Here is a 26,689-nt window from a genome sequence, read left to right on the forward strand (position 1 = left end):
TTGATCCTCAGTAACTTGGAAAGGCACCTGATAGCACACCTGCCCAATGCAATACGTCTTCTGATCTTGCTGTAGCAAGGCTGTTGATTGTGGATCCAAGTAAAATTAAACCATTCACAACTTCCAATCTTTTCCTCATCAAGCATGATGATGCTTATCTGTCCAGAGTTTAAAATTTCTTTTTTTATATTGAGATGTAATCCATACTGAAGACTGTAGTCTTTGATCTTTTGCAGCAACTGTTTCAAGTCCTCCTCACTTTCTGCAAGCAAGGTTGCGTCATAAGCATAAAGCAGGTTGTTGACGAGTCATCATTTGATTCTGATACCACATTCTCCTTTGTATAGTACAGCTTCACAAATTATTTGTTTAACATACAGTCTGAATAGGTATGGAGAAAGAATACAACTGAGATGCACACCTTTTCTGATTTTAAACCATGCAGTGTTCCCTTGTTATGCTCAGATAACAGCTTCTTGATTTTGGTTCAAGTTTAGTATAAGCATAATTAAGTGTACTGACATGGCCTTTTTTTTCAATGTAGTCCAATTTCTTTTCATTGTCAATAAAACATAAATAGACATTCTTCTGATATTCTTTGCTTTCAGTCAGGATCTATCTGGCCTCACCAATGATATCCCTCATGCGATAGCTTCTTCTAAACCCAGTTTGAACTTCTGGCAGTTCTCTGTCAAACCATTCTAGCCATTTTTGGATGATTTTCAGCACTATTTTGCTTGCATATGATAGTAAATATATTGCTCAATAATTTCCACATTCCATTAACTCACCTGTTTTGACAATGAGAATATGGATCTCTTCATTCAATTGGCCAAGCACCTGTCCATGGGAGGAAATTGCCCCTTCTTCTTCCATGGAGCAGCAGATTGCCTCAAACCACATGCCTTTAGGATTGAAGCACAGCTTCTTGCCACTATGCCACCAGAGCTCCCTAATAATAATCTAATGTATATATAACAAAATAATAGATTAAAGAAGTTAAAAAGATTTTTAAAAACAAAAACTAAAACCTCCTAAAACTCCTCTCAGCAACAAAAATACCCTGACCCAGAGAACTCCTTGAGACAATTCTTCCAAACATTCAACAAGGGCTCACATCAGTCTGCTCAAATTATTTCATAACTAAGAAAAGGAACATGTCTAAATTAATTCTACGAAGCCAGCATAAATCAGATACCAAAGCCAAGCAAAGACACCTTGGAAAAAGTAAGTTATAGGTCTATATCCCTCATGAATATAGACATAAAACTCTAGTCCGTAATATTCAACAGGAAACAATATAAATGAATAATGAAGTGAGATGCATATTTGGTACTCAATGTTGCTTCAACATTAGAAAAACCAATCAATATAATCTATCATCTCAAAAGACGAAAGAACATCAATCATCTCAATTGATGCACAAAAGTAATTTGATAAAGTTCCCTACTCCTCAGTGTTTAGAGAAAATCTCTAAGCAAACATATGAAGAGAAGAGAAATCCTACAACATAAAGTTGTTATGTGCTGTTGAACTGAATCCCATTCATAACTGACCTGCCATCAATTTTCAGAGCTGTAAATAGCATCAGAGAGGATTACTCATCTTTCCCTCTCGGTGGATTCAGCCCACATGCCTTTGGATGGATTGGCGGGACATTTTTACAAAACCATTAGACAATCTTCTCAACAGAAAGGGACTGAAAGTTTTCCTGAGGACAGGGACCAGACAAGGATGTTCTCTATAATTGTTTTTCTTTGACACTGCACTGGAAATCTTAACTAGAACAACAATGAAAGAAAAGTCATCCAAGCTACTGAGGGAGAAAGAAAACTATCTTCTACAAAACTTATACCTGGATCAAGAAGCAGTCATTAGAACAGAACAAGGAAACATGGCGTGTTTCAAAATTAGGAAAGGAATGCATACAAGATGCATCCTGTCCCCATACGTTTTCAATCTGTATGTGGAACAGATCATTCGGGAGGCTGAACTTTATGAGGAGGAATGTGGCATGAAGATTCGAGAGAGGAAGACTTATCAACAACCTGCGTTATGCAGATGACACAACCCTGCTTGCTGAAACTGAGGAGGACCTGAAGCATTTGCTGCAGAAGGTCAAGGACTGTTATCTTCAATATAGGTTGAATCTCAATATCAAGAAAACAAAGATTCTCACCACTGGGCTGATTGGCAGCATCATGATAGATGGTGAAGAGATTGAGATTAACAATTTCAGCTCTCTTGGTTCCACATCAACACTCTTGACACCAACAGTCAGGAAACCCAAAGACAAATTGCGAGCTGAGGCTCCCTATATTGTGTGGTGGTGCCAGCGGCCATAGCAGCTTATACTCGATTCCGACTCTGATCGCGGTCAGTAAAGCCCTGGCTTTGTGCAGGAGCCACAATGTCCCAGACTGTGCAGATAAATAGAACTTAGCCATTAAGTAAAATATGGGAACTCAGTTTGCATCAATTACAACGAACACCTCAGGAGGCAATAATGGATGTTTAGGAAATTGTGGTTTCACCTTGATGTCTGCACAGTGAATGAATGTGCCTAATTTGTTTGAATATGTTAAAGAAACACTATGACTACAAAGGAGGGTTTACATTGTTTTTGTGCAGATTGCATTATATCAGGTCTCAGAAGTAACAACAAAGAATGTCCTATCTTGTGTGTGTGTGTGGGGGAAACTAGTTTCTAAAGCATCACTAAGGCCAGATCCTGATTTTGATACTCTAATCAGCAAAATTTATCCTAGCTGTGATGAGTATGAATCACATTGAGAGAAAGCATTAGGCAGGATCAGCAAGTACAATAATCAGCAAGCACTCAGTCGCAGCACGGAGGAACCTCTGTAGATACAGGCTCTGAAAAGACTATAGTGAAGCAAGAAACAACAGAGTGAAAATGCTCACGGAGCCAAAGATAATGGTGATAGTTCAAAGTGCAGTAATGCATCCACCCACAGCAATCGAGAAGCAAGACCTACTGTCTTCAGATGATTCTGGGCTTGAACTTGACTAAAATACTCCCACAGTGCCAAGTGATCTAGTCATGGATGATGCCAGTGAAATTGATTTGTATTCAGGCCACACCCCACCTTTACGGAAGAAGATAACAATACACAGACAAGATACATAAAAAATTTCAGGTAATGCTACTCTTTACTGTTGACCTCTTTAAGTATCTGGCTGTGAAACTAGCTTAGGAAGAACTTTGGAGCAAAGGAGGAGCAAACCAGATGAACCTTGACACAGCCAGTGAGAAGAAGATATATCATCCAATCAGATGCCATTTAAACATATACCAAGCAGATATACAAATATATAACATTTATATAGCAACCTCCAATGGCAAGTTTACTGTATAAAATGACTCTTATCTTTGGAATTGGTCAGTGAGAAATATTGGAAAGCGAACAAACCCATGGAACTTTATTATGCACCCATAATATGGACAGATGAGCTTATCCTAAAAACTGATTTATGAGAATGAACTTTTTTATAGCCTATTTCTTAAATGTTAAAGATGAATGAAAATCATTAATTTTATGGACAGAATCTTGGATTTGCTGTTCATTTATTTTTTCTGAACCAGACAATTTTATACTATATTTAAGTCTTTCCCCTTAATTGGAGATTTCCCTTTTGAAAGGGACTATAATTGTTAGTATTTTTTTATTAAAAATGTCAAGTTTTATTTTTCTCTCTCAAACTATAGTTCCATTTGGAGGACTCTTTTGACCCAGGTGTTTTTTCATAGTTAAGTATTCTGAAGTGAAAATTTAGTTGGCCATCCTTCTCTCTCTGTCCCAAAAGGTTTTATGCCTACAGAATGTTAAATTATGTATTTTTACTTTCCCCAGAGTCTTGTATATTCATAATTTTCTATATAAATTAGAATATCTTTCTAAGGACTAAGACAATTTTATCTTGCTTGAAAAACAATTCTCATAGGATTATTATTTTCATGGTATTTCTTCCATAAGATTTTATTTTAAAAAGAAGTTCTGTATAAACTTAGTGTCCATTGTCATGAAATGTTCTTTCTCCCTCCCTTTTATTTATTTTTTTTTTCTTGTAGTAATTTTGGAAATTTTTAGCCTGAGGAAGAAAATCATATAAAATCTCAAGTTCTGTGAGAATTTGATTGATACATAGATTTCACCAAAGAAAGAGAAATTAAATCAGTAATTTGTAGTCTGCTAATGTGCATTTAAAGTGGTCTTTTTTATATTAGTTTCATTGTCACTTCAGTTTCTTTATTATGTACATATTTGGTATCTTTGCTTCTGAGAAATTAGCCTCCCCAAAGAGTTTTTGAAGGGAATAATCCTTCAGCACCCTTGTAACTAAAGCCTGTCTAGGTGTTATGTATATTTCTCTGTCAATGCTGACAAATTTTGGCCACCTTGATATTTTAAGTCTTAACCTCAATATGAAAACTAAAGATTTCTTAGATATTTTTACCATTTTATTGAAGACATTTAAAATCTGCTTTTTTGGTTTTTTTTATGCTTTGTTAATCTGTGCCTTGAAACTTCAAAATCCCCATAAATTATGGGAAATTTTATATTCAATTCCTTTTTTGGTGGAATCTTAATTTACGTTGATTATCAATGCATGCCCACTGAATATAATCCTAGTTTTGTGATAAAAGTGCTTAGATTTTATTGGCAGCATATTAGACTAGAGGTTGCATTAAATATCTAAATCTCCATTGTGATTATTAACTGAAGTTTTGTCTTGAGCAAAAAAATTCTTTATGAATATAAGCTTTGTGCTTAGAGAATGCCTGTGTGCTTTTTAGTCAGTATGAGAGGATGAAAACTCCACATCATCCATTAATTCATTATATATGTAATCCCTTGCAGACTATAATTACAGATAGAGCACTGAGGAAAAAAAATAAAAGATTAAGGGAGTTCTGGTAGCCTAGTGGCAAGAAGCTCACTGTAATGCCAGAGGTGCACAGTTCAAATCCACCAGATGCTCTGCTGGAGAAGAAGAGGCAATCTCCTCCTGTACCAGTAAGATCTGATTTGACTGTACACACACACACACACACACTAATAGTAAAATTTAAAAAAAAATAAAAGATTAATCGCATTAGGAAAATCTGCTGTCAGGAAGCTCTCCAGAGTGCTAAAGAGCAACAATATCAATTTTAGCACTAAAGTGCACCTAATCCAGGCCATGGTCTTCACAATCACTTGCTATGCATCAGAGAGCTGGACAATGACTAAGGATGATAGAAGAATTTGTGTCCTTGAGTTATGGTGTTGGAGAAGAGTACTGAACATTCCATGGATTGCCAAGAGAACTACCAGGTTTGTCCTAGAGAGAGTGAAACCAAGTTGCTTCTTGGAGGCAAAAATTTTGAAGCTCTAGCTCATGTACTTTGGGCATGTTGCCAGGAGGGACCAGTCCTTGGAGAAGGACTTTATGCTTGGAAGAACTGAGAGACAATGCAAGAAAAATAAGACTCTAGAGGAGACGTATGGAAACAATAACTGGTATAATGGGGCTAGGGGTCTCAGAGACAGTGAGATAGGCCCGGGATAGGACAGGTGAGAATATAAAATGTTGCAACTTCTTTTTTTATTTATTTTAGTGAAATTTTACAAGACTTTGGATTTCCATTCATTCATTGTTGTACAATTTCCTCCCTATCCACTTCCCCAGTTTGCTTTTTCTCTTTGAAAAGTTAAAAAAAAAATTCTTTCACTGTTATACAACCCCCCAGCCCACTCCACTACGTAGCTTTCATTCTGACAATTAGTTAATTAATTAATGACAATAATACCTAATTATATATTTCTTAACAGTTCTCTCCCTCATCTGTTTCAATGCAGTATACATTATTTATCTCCTCTTAGGTTCCCCCAGCTCCGATGTCAGACCGGTTTTACAACAGTGGCATTACAGTGTTTGTCCTTTTGTGACTAAGATAAAATGTTGCAACTCCTACAGAAAATAGTTAGTGCTTCCTTAGAAAGTTGATAATAGAAATGACATGGATCCAGATATATCTTAAATAAATAAAAACCTCAATAAGGACAGATATATGTGGACATCCCTGATCATTGCAGCATTTACAATAGCAAAGAGATGGAAACAACCCAAGTATGCATCAATGGTAAATGGATAAAGAAACTATGTTACATTCAAACAGTGGAGAACTACACAACATTAAAAAGCAATTAAGAATACACTATAGAACATGAATGAATCTAGAGTATAATATGTTGAGTGAAGTAAATCAATAACAAAAGAACAAATATTGTATAAGACCACTATTATAAAAACCTAAAGCAAATTTACACACGGAATCATTCTGAGATGATTAACAGGGATGTGAAGGGATAGAGAGGTGAATAGAAATTAGTGAATAGATAGTAGACACAAATAGACGGGTATCAAGAAATGCTATATACATTAACAGAAAGATCAGAAGAATATCACTAAAAAAAGGGAAGGTGCATAGAAGGTGCATGGAAGGATTAACGGAAATCAGAATTACAGGGAGGAGGTGAGAAAAGGTCAATTATATTGTATTAGTGAGACTGGCTAAGGACAGGTCAGGGTTCAGAGCTGCTGTACAAAGGGTTGCTATGAGTCGCAGGCAACTTGATGGCACGTAACAATAACAAATATTGAAAATAATGTCACAGAATAAAATTTTTATGAATGGTTGGATGAAAAGTAATTTGCTTTGAAAATGTCTAATCACAATAAAAAAATATCTTCTGAGTTTGAAAAACTACAACAAAAAAACCCCTTAGTATCTCACGAAATGGATGAGTTTAGAGGACACTGTGCTGCATAACAATAGGCACAACTGGATATTTAGAGCTGGTTCTTAGCACTGACTCGAGGACCAGAAAGCATCTTCTGGGTCCTGGCTTGGCCTCCTCCATATCAGTGGACCTCTGCTCGGGTATGTAAAACCCATTGAGGGACCCCAGCTGTCTCCACTAATGTCTTCAGACCTCTGGCCCAGGCCTCTGGATCCCAGCAAGGTTGGTCCAGGCCTCCTTGTATCTTTTCTCTGCACCTATTCAATCTGTATGTTGAGCAAATAATTTGCAAAGCCAAACTCTGAAGAAAAATGTTTAGAGGGAAAACTCATCAACAACCTGTGTTAAGCAGATGACACAACTTTGCTTGTTGAAAGTGATAAGGATATGAAATGCTTGCTGCAGAAAATCAAGGACAAGAGCCTTTGGTATGTTTACATGACAAAGTCAAGAAAACTAGGTCCTCCCCACAGGACCAACAGTCAACATTATAACAGATGGTTAAAGGATTGAAGCTATCAAGGATTTCATCTTTCTTGGACCAACAATCAACACCCTTGGTATCAGCAGTCAGAAAATCAGGAGATGTATTGCTTTGGGAAAGTCTGCTGTAAGGGACCTCCCCAGAATGCTGAAGAGCAATGATTTCAGTCTAAAGACGAAGGTGTGCCTGATTCAGAATTGACACAGTTTTCTCAATCACCTGATATACATCAGAGAGCTGGACAATGATTGGCAATGTCAGAAAAAGTGGTGTCTTTGAGTTCTAGTATTGGAGAAGAGTACTAAATGTTCCATGGACTACCAAAAGAACAAACACAAATGTCTTGGAAAAGAGTGCTCTTTGGAAGCAAGAATGGCAAAGCTTTGTCTTTTATATTTTGGATATGTAGCTAGGTGAGGCTCTTCCTTGGAAAAGGACATCATGCTTGGAAAGATGGAGGGTCACTGAAGGAGAGGAAGACTCCCAATAAGACAGACTGACATGATGACTTCAACAATGAGTTCTGGTGTGTCAGATGATGAGAATGGCACGAGATAGGGCAGTGTTCAGGTCTGCTATTAATAGGGTCATTATGAGTTATATTCAACTTGGGGGCACTAACAACAACATACTGCATGAAATAAATTAATCAGTGATAAGAGTAAAGATATTGTTTAAGACAACTATTATTAAAACAAAATTAAAAAAAAGAAAATATTATGTAGTGGTTAGTTAGCAGGAGTAGAAAGAGGGAATAAAAATTGCTAACATGAGAGAAGACAGAAGTTAAAGGTGAAGGGAAAGGCAACAGACGATATGGGGTAAGTCAGCACAACATACCAAGGTAAAGGAATATAAGAATAGAAATCAAGTTTAAAAATTACTATAACAAACCAAACTAATATTTAAAAAGAACCCCTAAAAATTTACTATATCAGAGACAATCTTGCAACAAAAGTATTAGTAAACTAATTTCTAAGTGGACACATAGGTCGATAGGTATGCTAAAGAGGTAAGGGAGGTTATAAGAGAGGGTACACATCCATCTGTAGATACAAGTTTGATTTTGAACACTTCTAAATACTTAATTGTAAGTGCTATATGTGTACACAGATGTTAAAGCACACAGGGAAACGGTCATGGAAACTTTCCAGACTTAACCAAATACATTTCAGAATAAAAATTTAGGCTCAATGGATTTAGTGGTAATGAGTGGCACTGCCAACCCAAAGGTCTTGATTCTAATCCAACAGCTACTTCAAAGGAGAAAGATGAGCTTCTTCTCATGTGTTTTACTGCCTCTGAAAACCAGCTGGAGGGTCAAGTAAGAGTCAGTTCCATCTCAGAGGCACATAACAATATAACCATTCTAAAGGAGCTCTGGTAGCACAATGATTAAAGCCTTTCACAGTTGTTAAAAAAAAAAAGTGGTAGTTCAGACTCATCAGCCGCTCCACAGCAGAAGGGTGAGGCAGTCGGCTTCAGTAAAGATTTTCGCTTTGGCCACCCTTTGGGATAAGGCTTCTCTGCTGCTCACCACAATCTGAAGCAACTTGATGGCAGTGGGCTTAGTTTTTTTTTGTTGTTGTTGTTTGTTTGTTTGATGTCAGTTTTATAAAGAACCTCAACGGAAAGTCACAGTGTATGCCTGTGAGTATCACATCGTTAATAAGTGTGAGCGAAGTTTGTGAGTTAATTTTTTTTCTTTATGTGTAAGTGAAAAGCAGAATTATTTTAGCAAGATTTTGTAGGAAAACATATTTGTGTCCATGACCAAAGCATTTCAATTCTGCAAGCCTCCACAGTGCTACTTTTGAGGAGAGAAAAAGAACAATCATCTCTGTGATGCAGGCTAGTAAAGTTGCTGGTGGCATGGGACAGCTGAGACAGCTAACTAGAAGATGTGCAGCTTGAATGTACCAGCTTCCTCCACGGGAGGAAGGCTTCCACGCCTTGGAAGCCTAATGTAGGATCACCATGAGTCGGAATCAACTCCACAGCAGTGGGTATAGTAGAGCTGAGATAATAAAAATGTAGAAGTGGAGATACACGCCGAGAGGTATGCAGTTCAAATCCACCAGATGCTCTGCTGGAGAAGAAGGGGGCAATCTCCTCCTGTACCAGTCAGATCTGATTTGACGGTGCACACACACAAAATAATAAAATTTTAAAGAAAAAAATTAAAGAAGTTGAGATAATAAAAATATAAGAAGTCCAACTACACAAAAAATAAGCTTTTTAGTGTGAAATTAAGTAAGTTTTTTTCCTTCTCTCTCTGTGAATTTTAAGTCATCAATTTTATTAATTTAGTTCATTTTTCACTTAGCCAAGTTTGAGCCCTACCGCTTGTACTGAGCAAGATTTGAAGTTCAGCCTGTGGGTTTGGCATCTGGATGTTCTTGTCAGTCGTTGAGTCATTAGTTAGATAATTGCCAGATCCTAAGAGAAAAAGAAAGTAGAATTTTAGAAGTCTGTATTTCCATAATGGCACATTAATCATGGCTGGTAGTGAAATTCACTTTTTCTCACAAGCCACTCACCTTTTAAAACTGAAAAGAGAACACTTGAGGGTGTGTCTTGAGAGTTTTCAGATACTTTCACAGATTGTACTGCTATGTTAGGTTGCACTACCTTGCTGTCTTCCAACGTCAAGGAATAATTTTCTATTTGCTCAATAAGTCTGCAAAGCATAAACATAATATTTTTAAAATTTTTGTTATAAAACTATAGAAGAGGTTTTTCTCTCTCACAGTCCATTAAAGTGGGATAACAACAGAATTCATGAAGTCATGCCAACACTGGCACAATCACCAAGCATTGATTGGTTTTCTTTCCCAGACTCATCCTCTGTTATATAGACTTTTTTTGGGAAGTTCTGGTGAAATCTATTGAAGGTTATCTTGGACATGTTGCTGTGTGTGTTCGGTCAGAAATGACTCATAGCTGACCCTCCAGTGGGTTTTCAGAGTCAGTGAATCACACAGGAGGAGATTGACCATCCTTCTTCAGCAGAGCAGCTGGTGGATTCGAACTACAGCTTCTTATCATTACACTATCAGATCTCCCATTTTGGATATGTTGTTGGGTTTTTGTGGACCATTGAGTCAGAACCAATCCATAACTGACCCTCTGGTGGGTTTTCAGGAACAGTTAATCACATGGGAGGAGCAGCTGATGAATTTAAACAGTGTGCCTTCAGGATTGCAACGCAGCTTCTTGCTTCTAGGTCAGCAGAGTTCCCGATAGATAAAGAGATAGACAGATAGATACGATAGATAGATAGATAGATAGATAGATAGATAGATAGATAGATAGATAGATAGATGCCAGCAAATTGGAACTCAAGAGTCACAGGTTTCCCAACAGAAAAAGGCTTTATATAGAAAGATAAGGTCACAACCTACATTCAGTCAAGCATGGACTTAGACTTGGTCTTCTGGTGGTGAGAATCCATTTTCACTATTACTTCCTTTGGAGTAAAGCATCTCTTTTATGGCAAAATCATGTTCCCCCTAAAGGGTATGCAGAAATGAAGTAATATTGGAGGAGAATGGGTCCTCAACCAGTATGACTCGTGTCCTTATTTAAGAAAAGCAGCAGATATAGACACACAGAGACGCTGTGAGAAGACAGAGAATGGAATTATAATGCATCAAGCCAAGGAATGCTCAAGACTCCGGCTCTTCCTTTAGAGTCTTCAGAGAAAGGATAGCCTTCCTGACTTCATGATACTGGATTTCAGCCTCCAGAACTCTGAAAGAGTAAGTTTTTCTTGTTATAAATCATTCACATGGTGGTGATTTCTTATAGTACCTTAGAAAACTGATGCAAGAGTCCTTTGTGATTTTATTCCTGAGGTGGCATTTCAAATGGAATAAAGCTTTTGGTTCACTGTTTGGCTAAACGCTGCAGGTTTTCATAATTTTTTTTCCTCATTTGGCTAAATTTAAAGATATACTTGACTAAAGGTGTGAGAAAGAAGAGGGAACCTGTTAATTTAGCGTTTCCCAAAGAAAGTTCCTAAGACCTTATCTTTCTCTTGTACCTGTAAGAAAACAGTGCTCTTCTAATGCCTTGGGCAAAACAAAACTCCTGTGTTTAAAATAACTGGTTCAATCTAATTTTCCTAGAAATGATATTAAATTAAATTATTAAAGTACAATCGTTCTTTATTTCCCATCCTTATTTCTTCCACTAAATTGTATTTTCCTTCTCCATGTAAAATAAAAAAGAAGAAAAGAAAAAACAGGAATTGTTTTCTAAAGAAATTACAATAGCCTTGGGTACTGAAGCATTGAAGAAGGCTTGTTTTATATGTGTTCCTTTCATGAAACTATTTCCTTAATTTTTGGCAAGTCAAACTGAACAACTTTTCACTCTGTTATACTTAGTGCATCATGAATGGGCACTGATTCATGGCAACAACAATGTTTTTCACTTAATGAATAACAATCACACATAGAGTTGCTTTTAAGGTATTACCTAACAGAGTCTTGAAGTCATGTCACTAAAAAGATTTGCTGAGCTCCTACTCTGTTGTTGATAGCCAGAAGGACACTATGAAAATCTGAGACTTCTAGGTGGAGTGGGTGCCAATGCGCATTTGATGGAACAAGTCTTCCTGACACAGAACAAGCGAGCTGAGCATCTGAAGGTAAAGGCCTTTCTGCAGCAGTAGGCTGTCTCTGGGCATTTATTAGCAGAGCTGAAAAGCGCTGTGACTTGCCAGAATTGAGCAGAGGCCTTATCCAAGCAGGGCCACAAGTAGACGGCCAAGAGGGAACATCAGTCCTCAGGGAACAGACTGAGAGGAGAGAGGAACTGAGGAGAGCTGTTCCACACTGAAGAAGTGAGACTTTTGCCTACATGTTTTCTAATCTTCATCCCAAATTGAAGTTTCTTGCTCATGATTCCAAACTGTAACCTTTTCTTCCCCACAATCATGAGGATTTTCTGTGAGTTCTGTGGCCATTGTGATAAATTTTTTAATCCAATAAAGAAGTGCAAAGTGCTGTAGAAGAATCAGCTCATGTTAAAATTGGTAAACAGTTGGAGCTGGGAGGTATATTTGACCTCCGTCTCCTGGAAATAAGGCTTGGGTTGACCCTGTTGATAGTGATTTTCTATTCCCCTTGTGAAGTTAGAGGAGGATGTCAGATACTACCACATCAATTTTACATGTCTTAGAAAGGTGCGCAGTCCAAACCAAATCAAAAGTGCCTCAGAAGACGGGTCTGCAATCTGCTGCCAAAAAGTCTTAACTTGGAAAACTTTTATCAAGCAGTGTGCCCACAGAGGATTATGGTAAGTCACGATACACTTGACAGAAAATAACAATTATATACTATTTCATATTCTAATGTGTTCTATGTTTGAAATTTTTATTCACCTTCCAATCATCTCCTTTGAGGTCATTCAGATATTACAAACAAAGCACACAGCATTGCCTTTGCCTCCAATAAAAATTCATCATTTCTTACAGGTTTTCATCTGCATGGTAGGTAGTGTGTGACTTTATCCACCTAATCTCACAATTTCCCTTTTCACAGCTTACTTACAAAAACTATTTATCCTTGTATTAGAAGTCTTAGTGAGAGCAATAAGACAAGATAATGAAATAAGAGGTATCCAAAATGGTAGAGAGGAGGTAAAACTAGTGTGACTCGATGACACATAACTACAAGAACAACAATATATGCAGATGAGATGACAGTATATTTAGAAAACCATAAAGACTCAGCAAGAAAACTACTGGACATAGTCAACCAATTCAGCAAAGTAGAGGAATATAAGATCAACATACAAAAATTAGTTGCATGTCTCTACAGTGACAAAGAGAATAGAGAAAAGGAGCTAAGAAAAACAATACTCATCACAATAGCTAATCACAAGATTAAGTTCTTGGGAGCAAAATTAACTAGACACACAAAAGACCTATACAAAGAAAATTACAAAACATTAAGAAACAAAAAGATACCTGGAGAAATGGAAGAATATACCATGTTCATGGATAGGAAAACTCAATATCTTGAATATGACAATTCTACCAAAGGCAATCAATCTCCAAGTACAACATAATCCCAATACAGATACCAATGCCATTCTTTAACAAGATTGAAAAGGCAATTTCCAATTTCATCTGGAATGGAAAGAGACCCTGAAGAAGTAAAGCACTCCTGAAAAAGAGAAACAATGTAGGAGGCATCCCTCTCCCTAATTTCAAATCCTACTACACAGCCATGGTGGTCAAGACAGCGTGGTACAGAGACAAATGTGTTGATCAATGGAATAGAATTAACAACCCAGAAATCAAATCATCTACCTCTGGTCAACTGATTTTTGACAAGGAGAAGTGGGAAAACTATAGCCTTTTAAACAAATGGTTTAAACAAATGGTTTGGAATACTTGGAAACAAATGGCATTGTAATACTGGGAATATACACTAAAGAAATCATAACTGCCATCCAGGCAGATATATGAACACCCATGTTTATTGCAGCTTTGTTCACAATAGCAAAGAGTTGGCAACAACCTAAGTGCCCACCAACAAACAAATGGAGAGAAAAGCTACAGTATAGTCACACAATGAAATACTATGCTGCATTGAAAAACAAGGAACTCATGCAATATTATTCAAAATGTGTGAGCCTGGAGGACATTATGCAGAGTGAAATATCTCTGTCACAAAAGGACAAATACTGCATGGTGCCACTGTTGTAGAATGGAACTGACATCGGGGTTGGGGTCAGACTGAGAAAAACTGGATAAATTATTTATACTGATTTTAAACAGATGACAGAGAGAACAGTTTAAAAGTGATATATGATAGTGTTTTATGGTTATCACAAGAGTTCGGAATTAAGGTTGCATAGTGGAGGTGTTGCGGGGGGATTTTATATCAAAAGAAGAATTTTTCTTTTACTTTTCAAAGAGAGGCGTGAACTGGGGGTGGAGGGGTGGGCAGGGAGAAAAGTACAACAATGAATTAATGGAAATCCAAAATATCTGTAAATGTTCATTAAAATTAATAAAATAAAATTTTTTAAAAAAGAGTTTAAGTCACAAAATACCGCAGTTCACACTTACACAACCTCTACTATTGCTCAGATCTGAGATCTCTCAGAACTATACTCTGAATGCTTTCTCATGTTTTTGTTTTTAATTAGACAACCAGGAAATTACTTGTCAGTCTCTCCTAATGAAAAAATAGATGAAAACTTCTCTAAGCAAGGAGATACAAGGATGCAGACTACTTATACTACTAAAACATTTGAAGCAAGATTAAGTGCTCGACAGGAAACCGCTTAAATAAAAACTTACTCATAGGATTCAATAGCTCAAAATAATAAAGCAGATGTAGGTGCATTTATATTAAAAAGGTATTTACAAAGTATTATATGGTAAAAACAAGTTATAGATTAATGCTATGTATATATTTTTTAAAAAGGGGGGAGGGGAGGATTGCCTGGAAGAATGAATACCAATTGCTTCAAAACTATACGATAGTCTAAATTTTTATTCTCATCTGTATATGTTTTTATTTTTAAATAATGAGAATGTATATTTAAACGTGTAAATATTTACATTTTTAAAGTTATACAAATGTTCAGACCTTTGGTTCATAGGGTTGCTATGAGTCGTCTACAACTTGATGGCATTAACAACAAGAGAGCTCAGTTGGCCTAATGGATAGAGATTTATGCTACCAAGCCAAAGGTGGGTGATTTTACTCTGCAACCCTCAGGCATGGTTTTAATTGTTTTTGGTCAAAAAAATTCTTCTCAGTGGTATAGCATTGGTCAGTGCATTGCTGTACAGAGGTAACTCGTGGTTGCTGTGATGCTAAACACTGTGACACTGATGTGTCAAATGTGATAATGGTTATCCATGGTAGACAGTGTTTGGTGGAGCTCCTCAATTAAAACAAGCTTGGAAGCAGGAATGGCATCCACTTCTGAAATGGTTTGCCTCCAGAAACTCTATGAACTTGGAGAAATGATGAAAGTTGTAACAATGTTCAGGTCTTTCATTCATAGGGTCGCTATGAGTTGTCTACAAATCCATAGCACTTAACAACAACAACAAATACATATTTGCTTACATTTTAGAATGTTTTTAAAAACTGTAACATTTACTCACTCACTCATTGTTGTCAAGTTGGAATAAACTCATAGGTGATCCTCCAGTAGATTTTCAGTGACTATGAACCACACAAAGGAAGAATGTCCATTGTTAGAGCAGCTGGTGGATTGGAACTCTGTGGCTCTCACTGACAGCACAATTTCTTATACACTAGGCCACTAGAACTTCCTAAAACTATATGTAAGCTTATTAAAATACAATGCACCATGAGTCTCAGTTAAGGACCTCAATTAATAAAGTACAAGAGTTTTAGATTTCCTTTTAAATATATCCTTGGGAAAACGGAAGAAAGTTAATCAAAATGTACACTGCATTGAAACAGATGAGCAAGAGAACTGTTTAAAGGGGATAAATGATCAGGTATTATCTGCATGACAAGAGTCTAGAATAAGAGCTGCATGCAACAGTGGACTGGTGGGGGTGGGGAGTGGGGAAGAGATTGTATAACAGTGAGAGAATTTTTTGTCTTTTCAAAGAGATAAGTGAACTGGGGGAAGGGTGGGCAGGGAGGAAAATGTGCAACAATGAATTATTGGAAATCCAAGTTTTCTATAAACTTTTATTAAATCTCAATTAAAAAAATAAAATAATTGGGGTTAGAAAAAAATAAAAATAAGCCAGAACCTTGGGAAGAGAGGTGTGCATAGGGGTTGGCAAAGTGTTCTGCAAAACTGTGCTGTTCTCTGTACATTGAGAAATGGGTTGGAAGATTTCACTGGTCTACCTCAAAGGCATGTCAGACTAGGACTAGGAAAACAAGTTCTTAAGTATTCTAGACACTTTCTGTCTCACGTAACTTCTGGGGCCAGGAGTTCAGAAAAACCATTCCATCTAGTGACTAAAGTTGTTGTTATTAGCTGCTGTCAAGCTTAGTTTGCAACATGGTATACAGGGAAGAAGTGCTCTACAGGGTTTTCTTGACCTTAATCCTTAAACAAGCAGATCACCAGGGCTTCCATCCAATTACTGCTAAAGAGGTTCCAACTGCCCACCTTTGGATTAGCACTCAAATACAAGTCTTTTCTGCCTCTTTTAGAGATTGTAATAACTGGTTCAAAACTCAAATTCATTGCCATCAATTCAGCTTTGACTTACAGCAACACTCCTTTGGGTGACAAGGCTGTAAATCACAAGAGACAAATCACACTGAGTAATCACAAAGAATGTAATCCCAGAACACTTAATAGTACTTATATGAAACCTATACCTAGACCAAGAAGCTGGTGTCTGAACTGAGCAAAGAAACACTGCATGGCTTAAAATCAGGAAGGGTGTGCAACTGGGTTCTGTCCTCTCTCCATACCTATTCAATCAGTATGCTGAGTAAATAATTCACAAAGCCAGATTCTATGAAGAACTACATGCATCAGGGTTGGAGGAAGATGCATCAGCAATCTGAGTTACACAAATGGCATAACTTTCTCTTTATTTTTGCTGAAAGGGAAGAGGATATGAAATACCTGCTGAAAAAGATCAAGGACCACAGCCTTTGGTATGGATTACATGTCAACATCAAGAAAACAAAGGTCCTCACAACAAAGTCAGGTAAACATTATGATAGACAGAGAAAATATTGAAGCTATCAAAGATTTAATCATGCTTGGATTAATAATCAAGATCCTTGATCCTAGCAGTCAGGCAATCAGGAGATGTATTGATGATCTGCTTCCAGAGACTTCTCAGTAGTAATGAGAAGCAATGATGAGAGTTTGAAGACTAAGGTGTCCCTGATTCAAGCCCTAGTCTTTTCAGTCACTTCCTATGCATCTGGGAGCTAGCAATGAATAAGGATGACAGAGTTGATGCATTTGGAGACAAGTACTGACTATTCTATGGACTTCAAAAAGAACAAACAGAGTTTGCCTTAAAGCTTTTGGGGATGTAATAATGGTGAAGCTCTAGCTTTAATAACTTAGACATGTATCTAGGTGAGGTTATTCCTTGAAACTGGACATCATACTTGGAAAGATATCTGGCAAAGGAGAGGAAGAGTCTCAATAAGATGAACTGACACAGTGAGTTCAGTTATGGATCCCATGTGTCAGAGATGCTGAGGATGGCACAGGTTAGGGCAGAGTTCAGGTCGCCTGTTCATAGGGGTTATACCCAACTCAACAACAAGTATCAACAGCAACAATTACAGGGGGTTTAGAAGAGGCTGTGGCACGAGGGATATAATTACTGATATAATCAGTAATAGACAGATCTTGGTTGAAAGCAGAGAATACCAGAAGAATGTATATCTGTGTTTTATTGACTATGCAAAGGCACTTGACTGTGTGGATTATAATGGACTATGGCTAACATTAAGAAGAATGGGAATCCAAGAACACTTAATTGTGCTCACATGAAGCCTATAGCTATACCAAGAAGATGTTGTCTGAATAGAACAAGAGAACATGGCATGGCTTAAAATCAGGAAAGGTGTACATCAAGGTTGTATCCTTTATCTATTCAATCCGTATGCTGAGCAAATAATTTGTGAGCTTGACTCTCTGAAGATGAATGTGGTACCAGGATTTGAGGAATACTCATCAACAACATGTACTATTCAAATGACACAACCTTGCTTGCTGAAAGTGAGAACTTGAAACACGTACAGCAGAAGATCAGACTATAGCCTTCAATATAGATTGTATCACAACATCAAGAAGACAAAAATCCTCACCACTGGACTGGTAACATTATGATAGATGGATTAAAGGTTGAAATTGTCAATGACTTAATCTTACTGTGATTAACAATCAACATTCTTGGGATCAGCAGTCAGGAGAATTGGATGAGAATTGCATGGGGCAATTCTGATGTCAGAGATTTATTCAAATTACTGAGGAGCAATGATACAAGTTTGAGGAGTAAGGTGTGCCTGATTGAGGCAATTTTTTTATTTTGGTCACTTGCTATGGATCTGAAAGTTGTACAGTGAATGGGTATGACAAGAAGAATTGATGCCTTTGAGTTGTGGTGTTGGAGAAGTGCACTGGATATCCTGTGGACTGCCAATGAAACATCAAACAGCTATGTCTTGGGAAAAGTGCAGCCATCGTTCTCCTTAGAGGCAAGGATGGTGAGGCTTCATCTCACATATTACTTGGAAAGCAATTTCATGTTTGGAAAGGTAGAGAGTCAGTGAAAGAAAGGAAGACCCTCAAGGAGATGAATTGACACAGTGAGTGCAGCAGCAGGCTTAAGTGTGTCAGAGAGTGTGAGACGGCACAGGCTAAAACAAAGTTCAGATCTGTTGTTCATAGCATCACTCTGAGTTATACTTGACTCAATGGCACCTCACAGCAACAGATCACAAGAAGATACCATCCATCTTTCTCCCAAAGGGCTGAGGATAGATTTTAACCACTGGAGATGTACAACCTTAGGGTTAGCAATACATCTAATTATGAACTAGGTCATCAGAGCCTCCCTTAGAAGAGAGGGTGAACAGCCATGACTTTCATTTGTATACCAGAGAGAAATCAGTTAGTTAGCACATTGATGGGTGAAATAAAGATATCTCAATTAATCCTTTAACAAAGGGAAATAAACAGCATTTTGTAAGGGTTTTTTTCCAAATTGAAGTTGTGCTTACTCAGTAAATTTAGTCACATTGGCTTGCTGGAAAACTTCTTCACTGGCTTCTAGAAGCTGACTCACTGTAGTCACAGCATTTTTTTTTGCCTGGCAAGGAGAAAACAAATAATCATAGAAGATACATATCATATATCACATCATTATCAGCACTATCACCAGGTGTTATTATCTTAGCAATTAACAATATTAGTATGGTGATCTAGGGGTATTTTTCTAAATTGAATGCTTAGCTCTTGGTGTATACAAAATGACAGAGAGAGCCAAGAGAAGGCAAAATGGGGAGTGAAAGGGGAATGGAAGTGTTCTTCAGGAAACAGGTCATTAGTTTGACTTTATAGCAAAGTCTTTCCCCACCCCCCAATTTTTTTAATTAATTTTCATGAAAGTTTACAGAGACTCAGAATTTCCAGTCATTCATTGTTGCACTCTATTCTCTGCCCACCCTGTCCCACCCCCCCAATTCACTTTTCTCCTTGAAAAGTAAAAGAAAAACTCTTTCATTGCTATGTAATCCCTCCCCCCAAGTCCACTGCACTGTGCAGCCTTTGTTCTGGACTCCCGTCATGACAATAGTACCTAATCATATATCCCTTTTAAACAGTTCTCTCCCTCATCTGTTGCAATGTGGTATACTTCAAAGTCTTTAACAGATTACTTTTTCTTACTACCGAGAGCACAAAAGCAAATGTTTGGATTAAGTGTAAATAGAAAATAAGAGGAATATAAAGGCTAAAATTGCAAAATCATTACTCACTGCTTTCAAGTTAATTCTGATTCTTAACAATGTTCCATTAGTTTCCACATTCTCTTCACAGGAATCTTACTCCCATACATAGAGTGGTTGGTGAATTTGAACTACTGACCTTCTAGTTAGCATCACGATATAGTACAGCTAATAACAATTAGTAGGCTGTTATTTTTTTTTCCTTACAATTAAAAATCAGGAGTTTTCCAGAGAGGCAATCTCTTCACTGTTATCACTCTTTAACTGCCCTCTTTTGAATATTGTTGCCATTCTGTCTTTACTTAATAGTCTTTCTGTAGATTGCTAGTTGATATGTATATCTTACTCTTTAGAATAGTAGATTAAATTCTATTGATTTGGAATCTCAGCTGGTTTCCAGTAGTCTCACTAAGAAGGACACGGGGATGCAGATCACACTAGGTAACACTGTCAGAACGGAATACAGCAGAACTGTCTATGAAATTTTGGTGCAGTCTTTCAGCAACAACGTATTATTTTTTTACAAAAACATATCTGAAGTTAGTGATAATAGATATTTTTTAAGCCCATCTTATATGCATCAATATACTTGTAAGGCGAAAACTTTATCCTGATTTCTTTTTTTAACCTTCTAATATGCTTCAACTTCTATTACCATGTCACTAATTAACAATAACACTTCAAATCATGTTGTTTTATCTCCAAGTGCTACATGCACATATTATTTTGGTTGCTACTGTTGCTTTTCTAGGCATTGTTAATTTCCTAGTGTTTTAGGTACAGTAAAGTGGTAAGTCATGTTTCTGCTTCTGTATCTAGCTTTTTACAGAATGAAGCAGTGATTAAGGGAAACAGAAAAATTTAAAAGGACTTCTAATCAGTTACTAATAATGTAATTCAGTGTAGAAAAAGCTGCAAAATAATTGTGTTGTTAATAGTCACATCATCTACAAAATATTATCTTTTTAAAAATTTAAGTAAAATTTTTCTTTTATACTGGTTTACTTACAACATTTGTATACATTGTTTTTCACACTGGATCTTTCCCATTTCCTTAACCACCCTCCCCTCCCCATCAAATTGTACTACCCTATGATTAACCATCCCCCTGCTGTCCATACTCACCCCTCTGCTCTCACCCTCACCCCCTTGGATCCTCATAAACTTTCTACAGTAAAATATTACCTTTACACTATTACCAATTATAATAATCATTAGGTCAACTAGGATAATTAATATTATCCTGTGATTTAAGTGTCTAAGAAATATTACTAAATGTTTTGTGTGGTATGGTAGGGGAGGAGATCCAACGGGTGGGGAAAATCCAAACCATGAGTTACTACACCAGGTGTTACCACCTCTAGTGATGCTATTGAGCAAAAATACCTGAAGCCATAGCCTCTGAGTCAATCTCAAAGCAGCCCTGTAGTGTGGGAGAGAAATGCCCATTGGATTTCCAGGGTTGTAAATCTTTATATAAACACACTGTCATTTTCTCCCATGGAAAAGTTGATAGGTTCTAGCTTAATGTTATTACTTAATGTTATTGTTGTTAAGTGCCATAGTCATAGACGACCCGTAGAGATCCTATGAACAAAAGTCTAGAACACAAAACTTTTGTCTTTTCTCCAAGTTCATAGAGTTTCCGGAGACATGTTTTTCTGGAAGTTGACGCCACTCCTACTTCTCAGCTTATTTAATTTGAGAGATCCATAAAAACCAGGCCTAACGGCCCAAAAGCCTTTTTAAAGATGAGGCCAAATATAGTGTCACCAAATCCCCTTGTCCTAGGTTTTATGTTACCACTGGGTAACATCTGTTGTGCATAGGGTTTTCAAAGGCCTGCTATTTCAGAAGTGGGTGGCCAATCCTTCTTCCTAGTCTTGGCTGAAAGCAGAGAATACCAGAAGAATGTCTATCTGTGTTTCATTGATTATGCAAAGGCATTTGACTGTGTGGATCATAACAAACTGTGGCTGACTCTGAGAAGAATAGGAATCCCAGAACATTTAATTGTGCTAATGCGAAACCTATACTTGGACCAAGAGGCAGTAGTCAGAACAGAGCAGGGCAACACTGCATGGTTCAAAATTGGGAAGGGTGTATGCTAGGGACGCATCCTGTCTCCGTATCTTTTCAACATGTATGCAGAGCAGATTATCCGAGAAGCTGGGCTCTATGAGGAGAATGGTGGCATCAGGATTGGTGGAAGATCTATTAACAGTCTGCGTTATGCAGATGACACAACCCTGCTTGCTGAAACTGAGGAGGACCTCATACACTTGCTGCGAAGGGTCAAGGACTGCAGCCTTCAGTATAGACTGAGGCTCAATGTCAAGAAGACAAAGATTCTCACCACTGGACCAATTGGCAGCATCAGGATGGATGGTGAAGAGATTGAGATTGTTCACAGCTTCAGTTTGCTCGGCTCCACAGTCAACACTCTTGGCACCAGCAGTCAGGAAATCAAAAAGCATATCACGATAGGAAAGTCTGCTGTTAGGGACCTCTCTAAAGTACTCAGGAACAACAACAGTGTCTCTCTGGAGACTAAGGTGCGTCTGATACAGGCCATTGTATTTGCAATCGCTTGTTATGCATCAGAGAGTTGGACAATGACTAGGGAGGACAGAAGGAGAGTGGATGCTTTTGAGCTGTGGTGCTGGAGAAGAGTACTGAATGTACCATGGACTGCCAGGAAAACAAACAGATTCATCTTGGAGAGGATTAAACCAAGCTACTCCTTGGAGGCAAGGATTCTGGGGCTTCGTCTGACATACTTTGGACACGTTGCAAGGAGGGACGGGTCCTTGGAGAGAGACATCATGCTTGGGAGGGTGGAGCGACAGCGCAGGAGGGGAAGACCCTCTATGAGATGGATTGATTCGGTTACTGGAGTAATTGGGATGGGTGTGTCAGAGGCAGTGCGGTTGGCGCAGGATAGAGCAGGGTTTAGGGCTGTTGTGCATAGGTTCGCTATGAGTCGAAAACGACTCGATGGCACATAACAACAACAACAACAACTGGTTAACATAAAAATGTTCTTGAGATAAGACAATTAATAGAAATGGAAGAAAGAAATTTATATTTCCAACCCATGTCAATATTCAAATGGTAGACACCAGATCAGGCCATACTGGTAGCCTACAGTTATGCCTAACCAATGTCCAACCAGTATTGATTGGTAAATTTTGGCAAGTGTCCTTATTTTCAGGAACAAATTTTAGTAGTTTATTTTGAAATGTAACCTAACGTTTTCTCAAAACCAAACTAAAAGTAAAAACTTATTTAGAGTTTCAGATTGATTCCAAAGTAATTTCTTCAGAGCACAGCTTAGCGCTGACGAGGTCAAATGAAATTTATAAGTTTACCAATAAATTAAAATAAACTTGTTTTTCCCAGAATATTACTGAGGATTTAACACAATAATGTTCATTGCTAGTCTCCCAACATTTAATTTTTGAACAAGCACCCTTTTGAGAATGTCTGAGATAGAGTACCAAACAAAACCAAATTTAAGTAACCTTCCTTTTTAACTCTTGAATTTTACCTGAGCTGACTCCTCACTCGTGTTTGTGCGGAAAATGTATTCAACCACAGTAGTAGCAGATGTGATGTTTTCAACAGTTAACATACTAGCATTCGTTGTTAGTAACTGGGCATCTCGAGAAATGTTCAGTGACTCCTCTGGGGAACGTTGTATCTGTTGAAACAAACACAAGCCAATAGTAATTTTTTTTAAAGTCCAGAAATCTCCCTTTCTATGTCTAAACACGTTGTAAACAACTGCAAATTAATAAGCTGGAACTTGCATGCACTTCAGTCTCCTGAACATACTCAGTTTTTCTTAAGACTTTCACAGCCTTTATATCTAGCAAGAATATTTAACTATAATAAGCTGCCTTGGCTAGAGCAGCCTTATTCAAGGAGCTTGGTGCATGGACCAATATCAGTGCCCTCTTTGCTCTGGATCCACCAGGAATTAAGCACAGAATTAAGCATAAATATTCAGAAACTCATATGGCATTTTTCACTCCTGTAGTAGAAATACATAAAATATTATTGATAATTTTGGTTATTGTTATAAAAATATGCATAACACAACCATCCAAGTTGTACGACCACTACCAGTATCCACTGGTAGATTTTCCATCACCATAAGTAGAAAGTCAGTGCTTTCTGAACAGTAACTCCCTCTTTCCTCCTCCTTTCCAACTCTGGAAATGACTAATAAAATTTGGTACCTACAAATACTCTAGATATTTCATTTACGTGAGATCATATAATAATTCAATTGGCTTATTGTACTCAGTATAATATTTTCCAAGGTCCTCCATGTTTAGAATGTGTTGAGACTTCATTTCTTTTTATAGCTGAGTAATATTCCATTGTGTATATTCGTATGGGGGGGTGTGTTATTGTTGTTGTTATTAGGTGCCATCGAATCATAGTGACCTCTAAGAACAACAGATAGGAACCTTGTCCTGTCCTGCCCCGTCCTCAAGATCTCCAATACATTCAAGAGAATTGTTACAGTTACTGTGTCAGTTGATCTTGTTGGGGCCCTTTGTGTGTGTATAATCATTTTTGTCCATGCATCCACTGATGGACATTTATGTTGCTCCTGCCTTTTGATTATTGTGAATAGTCCTTCAGTGGACATCAGTATTTGTCCATGTTACTCTTTTCAAGTCTCTTGGGTATTTAACTCAACTCAACTAATTATTGCTGAGTCTGAACCAATTCAGAACTGGCTTTCTAACAAGTTTTCAGAGGATATCAATCATAAATGTAGGAGATTGCCCATCTTTCTCCTGAGGAATGACTGGTAGATTCAAACCCTCTGGATTTGGGCTGAAAGTGCAACTCTCTACCCACTTGGCAACTCGAGTCCTTGACTATACAGCTAGGAGCAGAATTGCTGGATCACATGGTAATTGTATACTTAACTTTTTAAATAAATGTGAAACTGTTTTCCATAGCAGCTGTAGCAATTTTAATTCCAGCTAAAAAGGTTCCAATTTTCACCACATCCTACCCAGTACTTTTTATTTTCTGGGTTTCTTTTTTCATTTTTATCTTAAGCATTTTTTTATTGAAGGCCAAGAACAGAAATTAAGAGTAAGTGCTCAGAGGTTCACTTGGGTTTGATTTGCATATCTCAAGAACAGCAACAATTGTGAGGATAGTGTAAGGCAGCGCAAGGTTTTATTCTGTTATACGAAGGGGTAAGAGTTGGAGCCAACTTGAGGCACTGAAGAACTAATGACAAGGCTCTGGGGGTTTGGTAGTTAAAACACTCAGGTACCAAACAAAGGTTAGTATTTCAAAAGGACCAGCTGCTGCACACAATAAAGAGATGTGTTACTAGAAAGACTTAAAACTTTGGGATCTAAATGGGTTAACTCCAGCCTGTCCTGCAAGGTCACTATCAGTCAAAACCTACTTGGGGGCAGTGACTTAGATTTTGGAAATGGCTAATGATGTTCTGAGGGCACTCTGGTGGCTTAGTGGTAAGGAGTCACACTGCTGACCTAACAGCAGGTGTTCAAATCCACCAGTTGCTTCAAAGGAGAAGGATAAGAAATCTCTTAGGAGAGGACCCCCTAAAAGTCATCCATAAGCTGGTTCTGATTCGATGGCCCTTAACAACAATGATGCTTTGAGCATGTTATCAGGAAGGGTCTGTCCTTGGAAGAAGACATCATGCTAGGAAAGGTAAAGAGTGTCATTGAAAAAGAGGAAGACTTTCATTGAGATAAATTGACCCAGTGACTATAACAATGGGTTTGAACATGGCAGTGATTGTTGAAGACGGCTCAGGATAGCGTGGAGTTCAGATCTGTTGCTCACAGAGACTCTATGAGTCAGTTCCGACTTATCAGTACCTGACAACTGCAATGATGTTGAGCATTTTTTCTTGTGTTTGTTGGCCATTATCTTCTGCAATGAAATGTATATTCAAGTACTTTGTGCATTTTTTAATTTTCTTCTTGTTCTTAAGTTATATATAAAATCTTTACATATTCTGACTATTAAACTCTCATCCAATATGTGATTGCTAATTTTTCTCAATCTTGATTGTCTTTTTACTTCATGATTAAAATTCTTTGTTGAACAAATGTGACTTTTTTTTATTATGATGAAGTCTAGTTTCTCTAGTTTACTAGTGATTTTGGCCTTTGTAGCACTTTTACATAGGAATTTTGTGCTATTGGATACAATGTTTTAAAAACAGAATTTGTCATATATATCTGTATATATATGTATATATGTATATATGTATATGTATGTCATATCTGTATATATCACATATATGTATATATAAATATATATGTATGTATATGTATATGTGTGTATATATGTATATATGTGTGTATATATATATATGTGTATATATATGTATATATATATATAAAACTTTCTCTTTTTATTTTTCTAGAATTTATTTGTATCATATTTTAGAACATTACTGTTCTATGTTGGATTGGAAGTTTATAATATTTTTCTTCAGCACAGATAGTTTGGGAAGCACTGACCTGAACAACTTTTCAAATACTATTTGGCTTCCTGGTCTTATCAGGTTACAGTATGTTTATTTATACTGTCTTTAGAGGAGTTGCATGTCATCATGAGTGTGGCTCAGTTGTCACTAGATGGCAGTATTATTTTAAAAATCACCAACATCACAGGCTATTCAAACTTAGGGAAGAGTCAGAAATAGTATTCAATCACTAAGCATAGCCCTCTCTCATTCACTAGCCAGCCACCTGCTCTGTACTAGACGCTTGATAGGCATAAACACATTTGAAATGTGAAACATTAAGAATTGAGTATGTTTACTGCTATTTTGATCCTAAGAAAGGCTCAGAGAGGCTGAAAAGCTCATCTAAAATCACACAACTTAAAACTACTAAAGCTGTGCAAATGGCTTGTCTCACTTC

The 26,689-nt window shown here is 37.3% G+C and overlaps 1 protein-coding gene and 1 pseudogene across 1 annotated transcript in view; one reads left to right on the forward strand and one right to left on the reverse strand.

Moving 5' to 3' along the window:
* The window catches only part of GPR128 (G protein-coupled receptor 128), a 120,946-nt gene that overhangs the window by 50,773 nt on the left and 43,484 nt on the right, over window positions 1-26,689 (reverse strand). The window contains exons 5-8 of the mRNA XM_006890040.1: window positions 23,296-23,448; window positions 19,020-19,108; window positions 9,834-9,973; window positions 9,637-9,732 (exon numbers count right to left, since the gene is read on the reverse strand). Coding sequence (XP_006890102.1) covers window positions 9,637-9,732; window positions 9,834-9,973; window positions 19,020-19,108; window positions 23,296-23,448 — 478 coding nt within the window. The remainder of the gene's footprint in view (window positions 1-9,636; window positions 9,733-9,833; window positions 9,974-19,019; window positions 19,109-23,295; window positions 23,449-26,689) is intronic.
* LOC102860932 lies at window positions 2,411-3,499 on the forward strand (annotated as a pseudogene).

Source organism: Elephantulus edwardii, unplaced genomic scaffold (assembly GCF_000299155.1).
Source record: "Elephantulus edwardii isolate Elephantulus edwardi_28Jun2011 unplaced genomic scaffold, EleEdw1.0 scaffold00085, whole genome shotgun sequence".
Taxonomy (NCBI): Eukaryota; Metazoa; Chordata; class Mammalia; order Macroscelidea; family Macroscelididae; genus Elephantulus; species Elephantulus edwardii.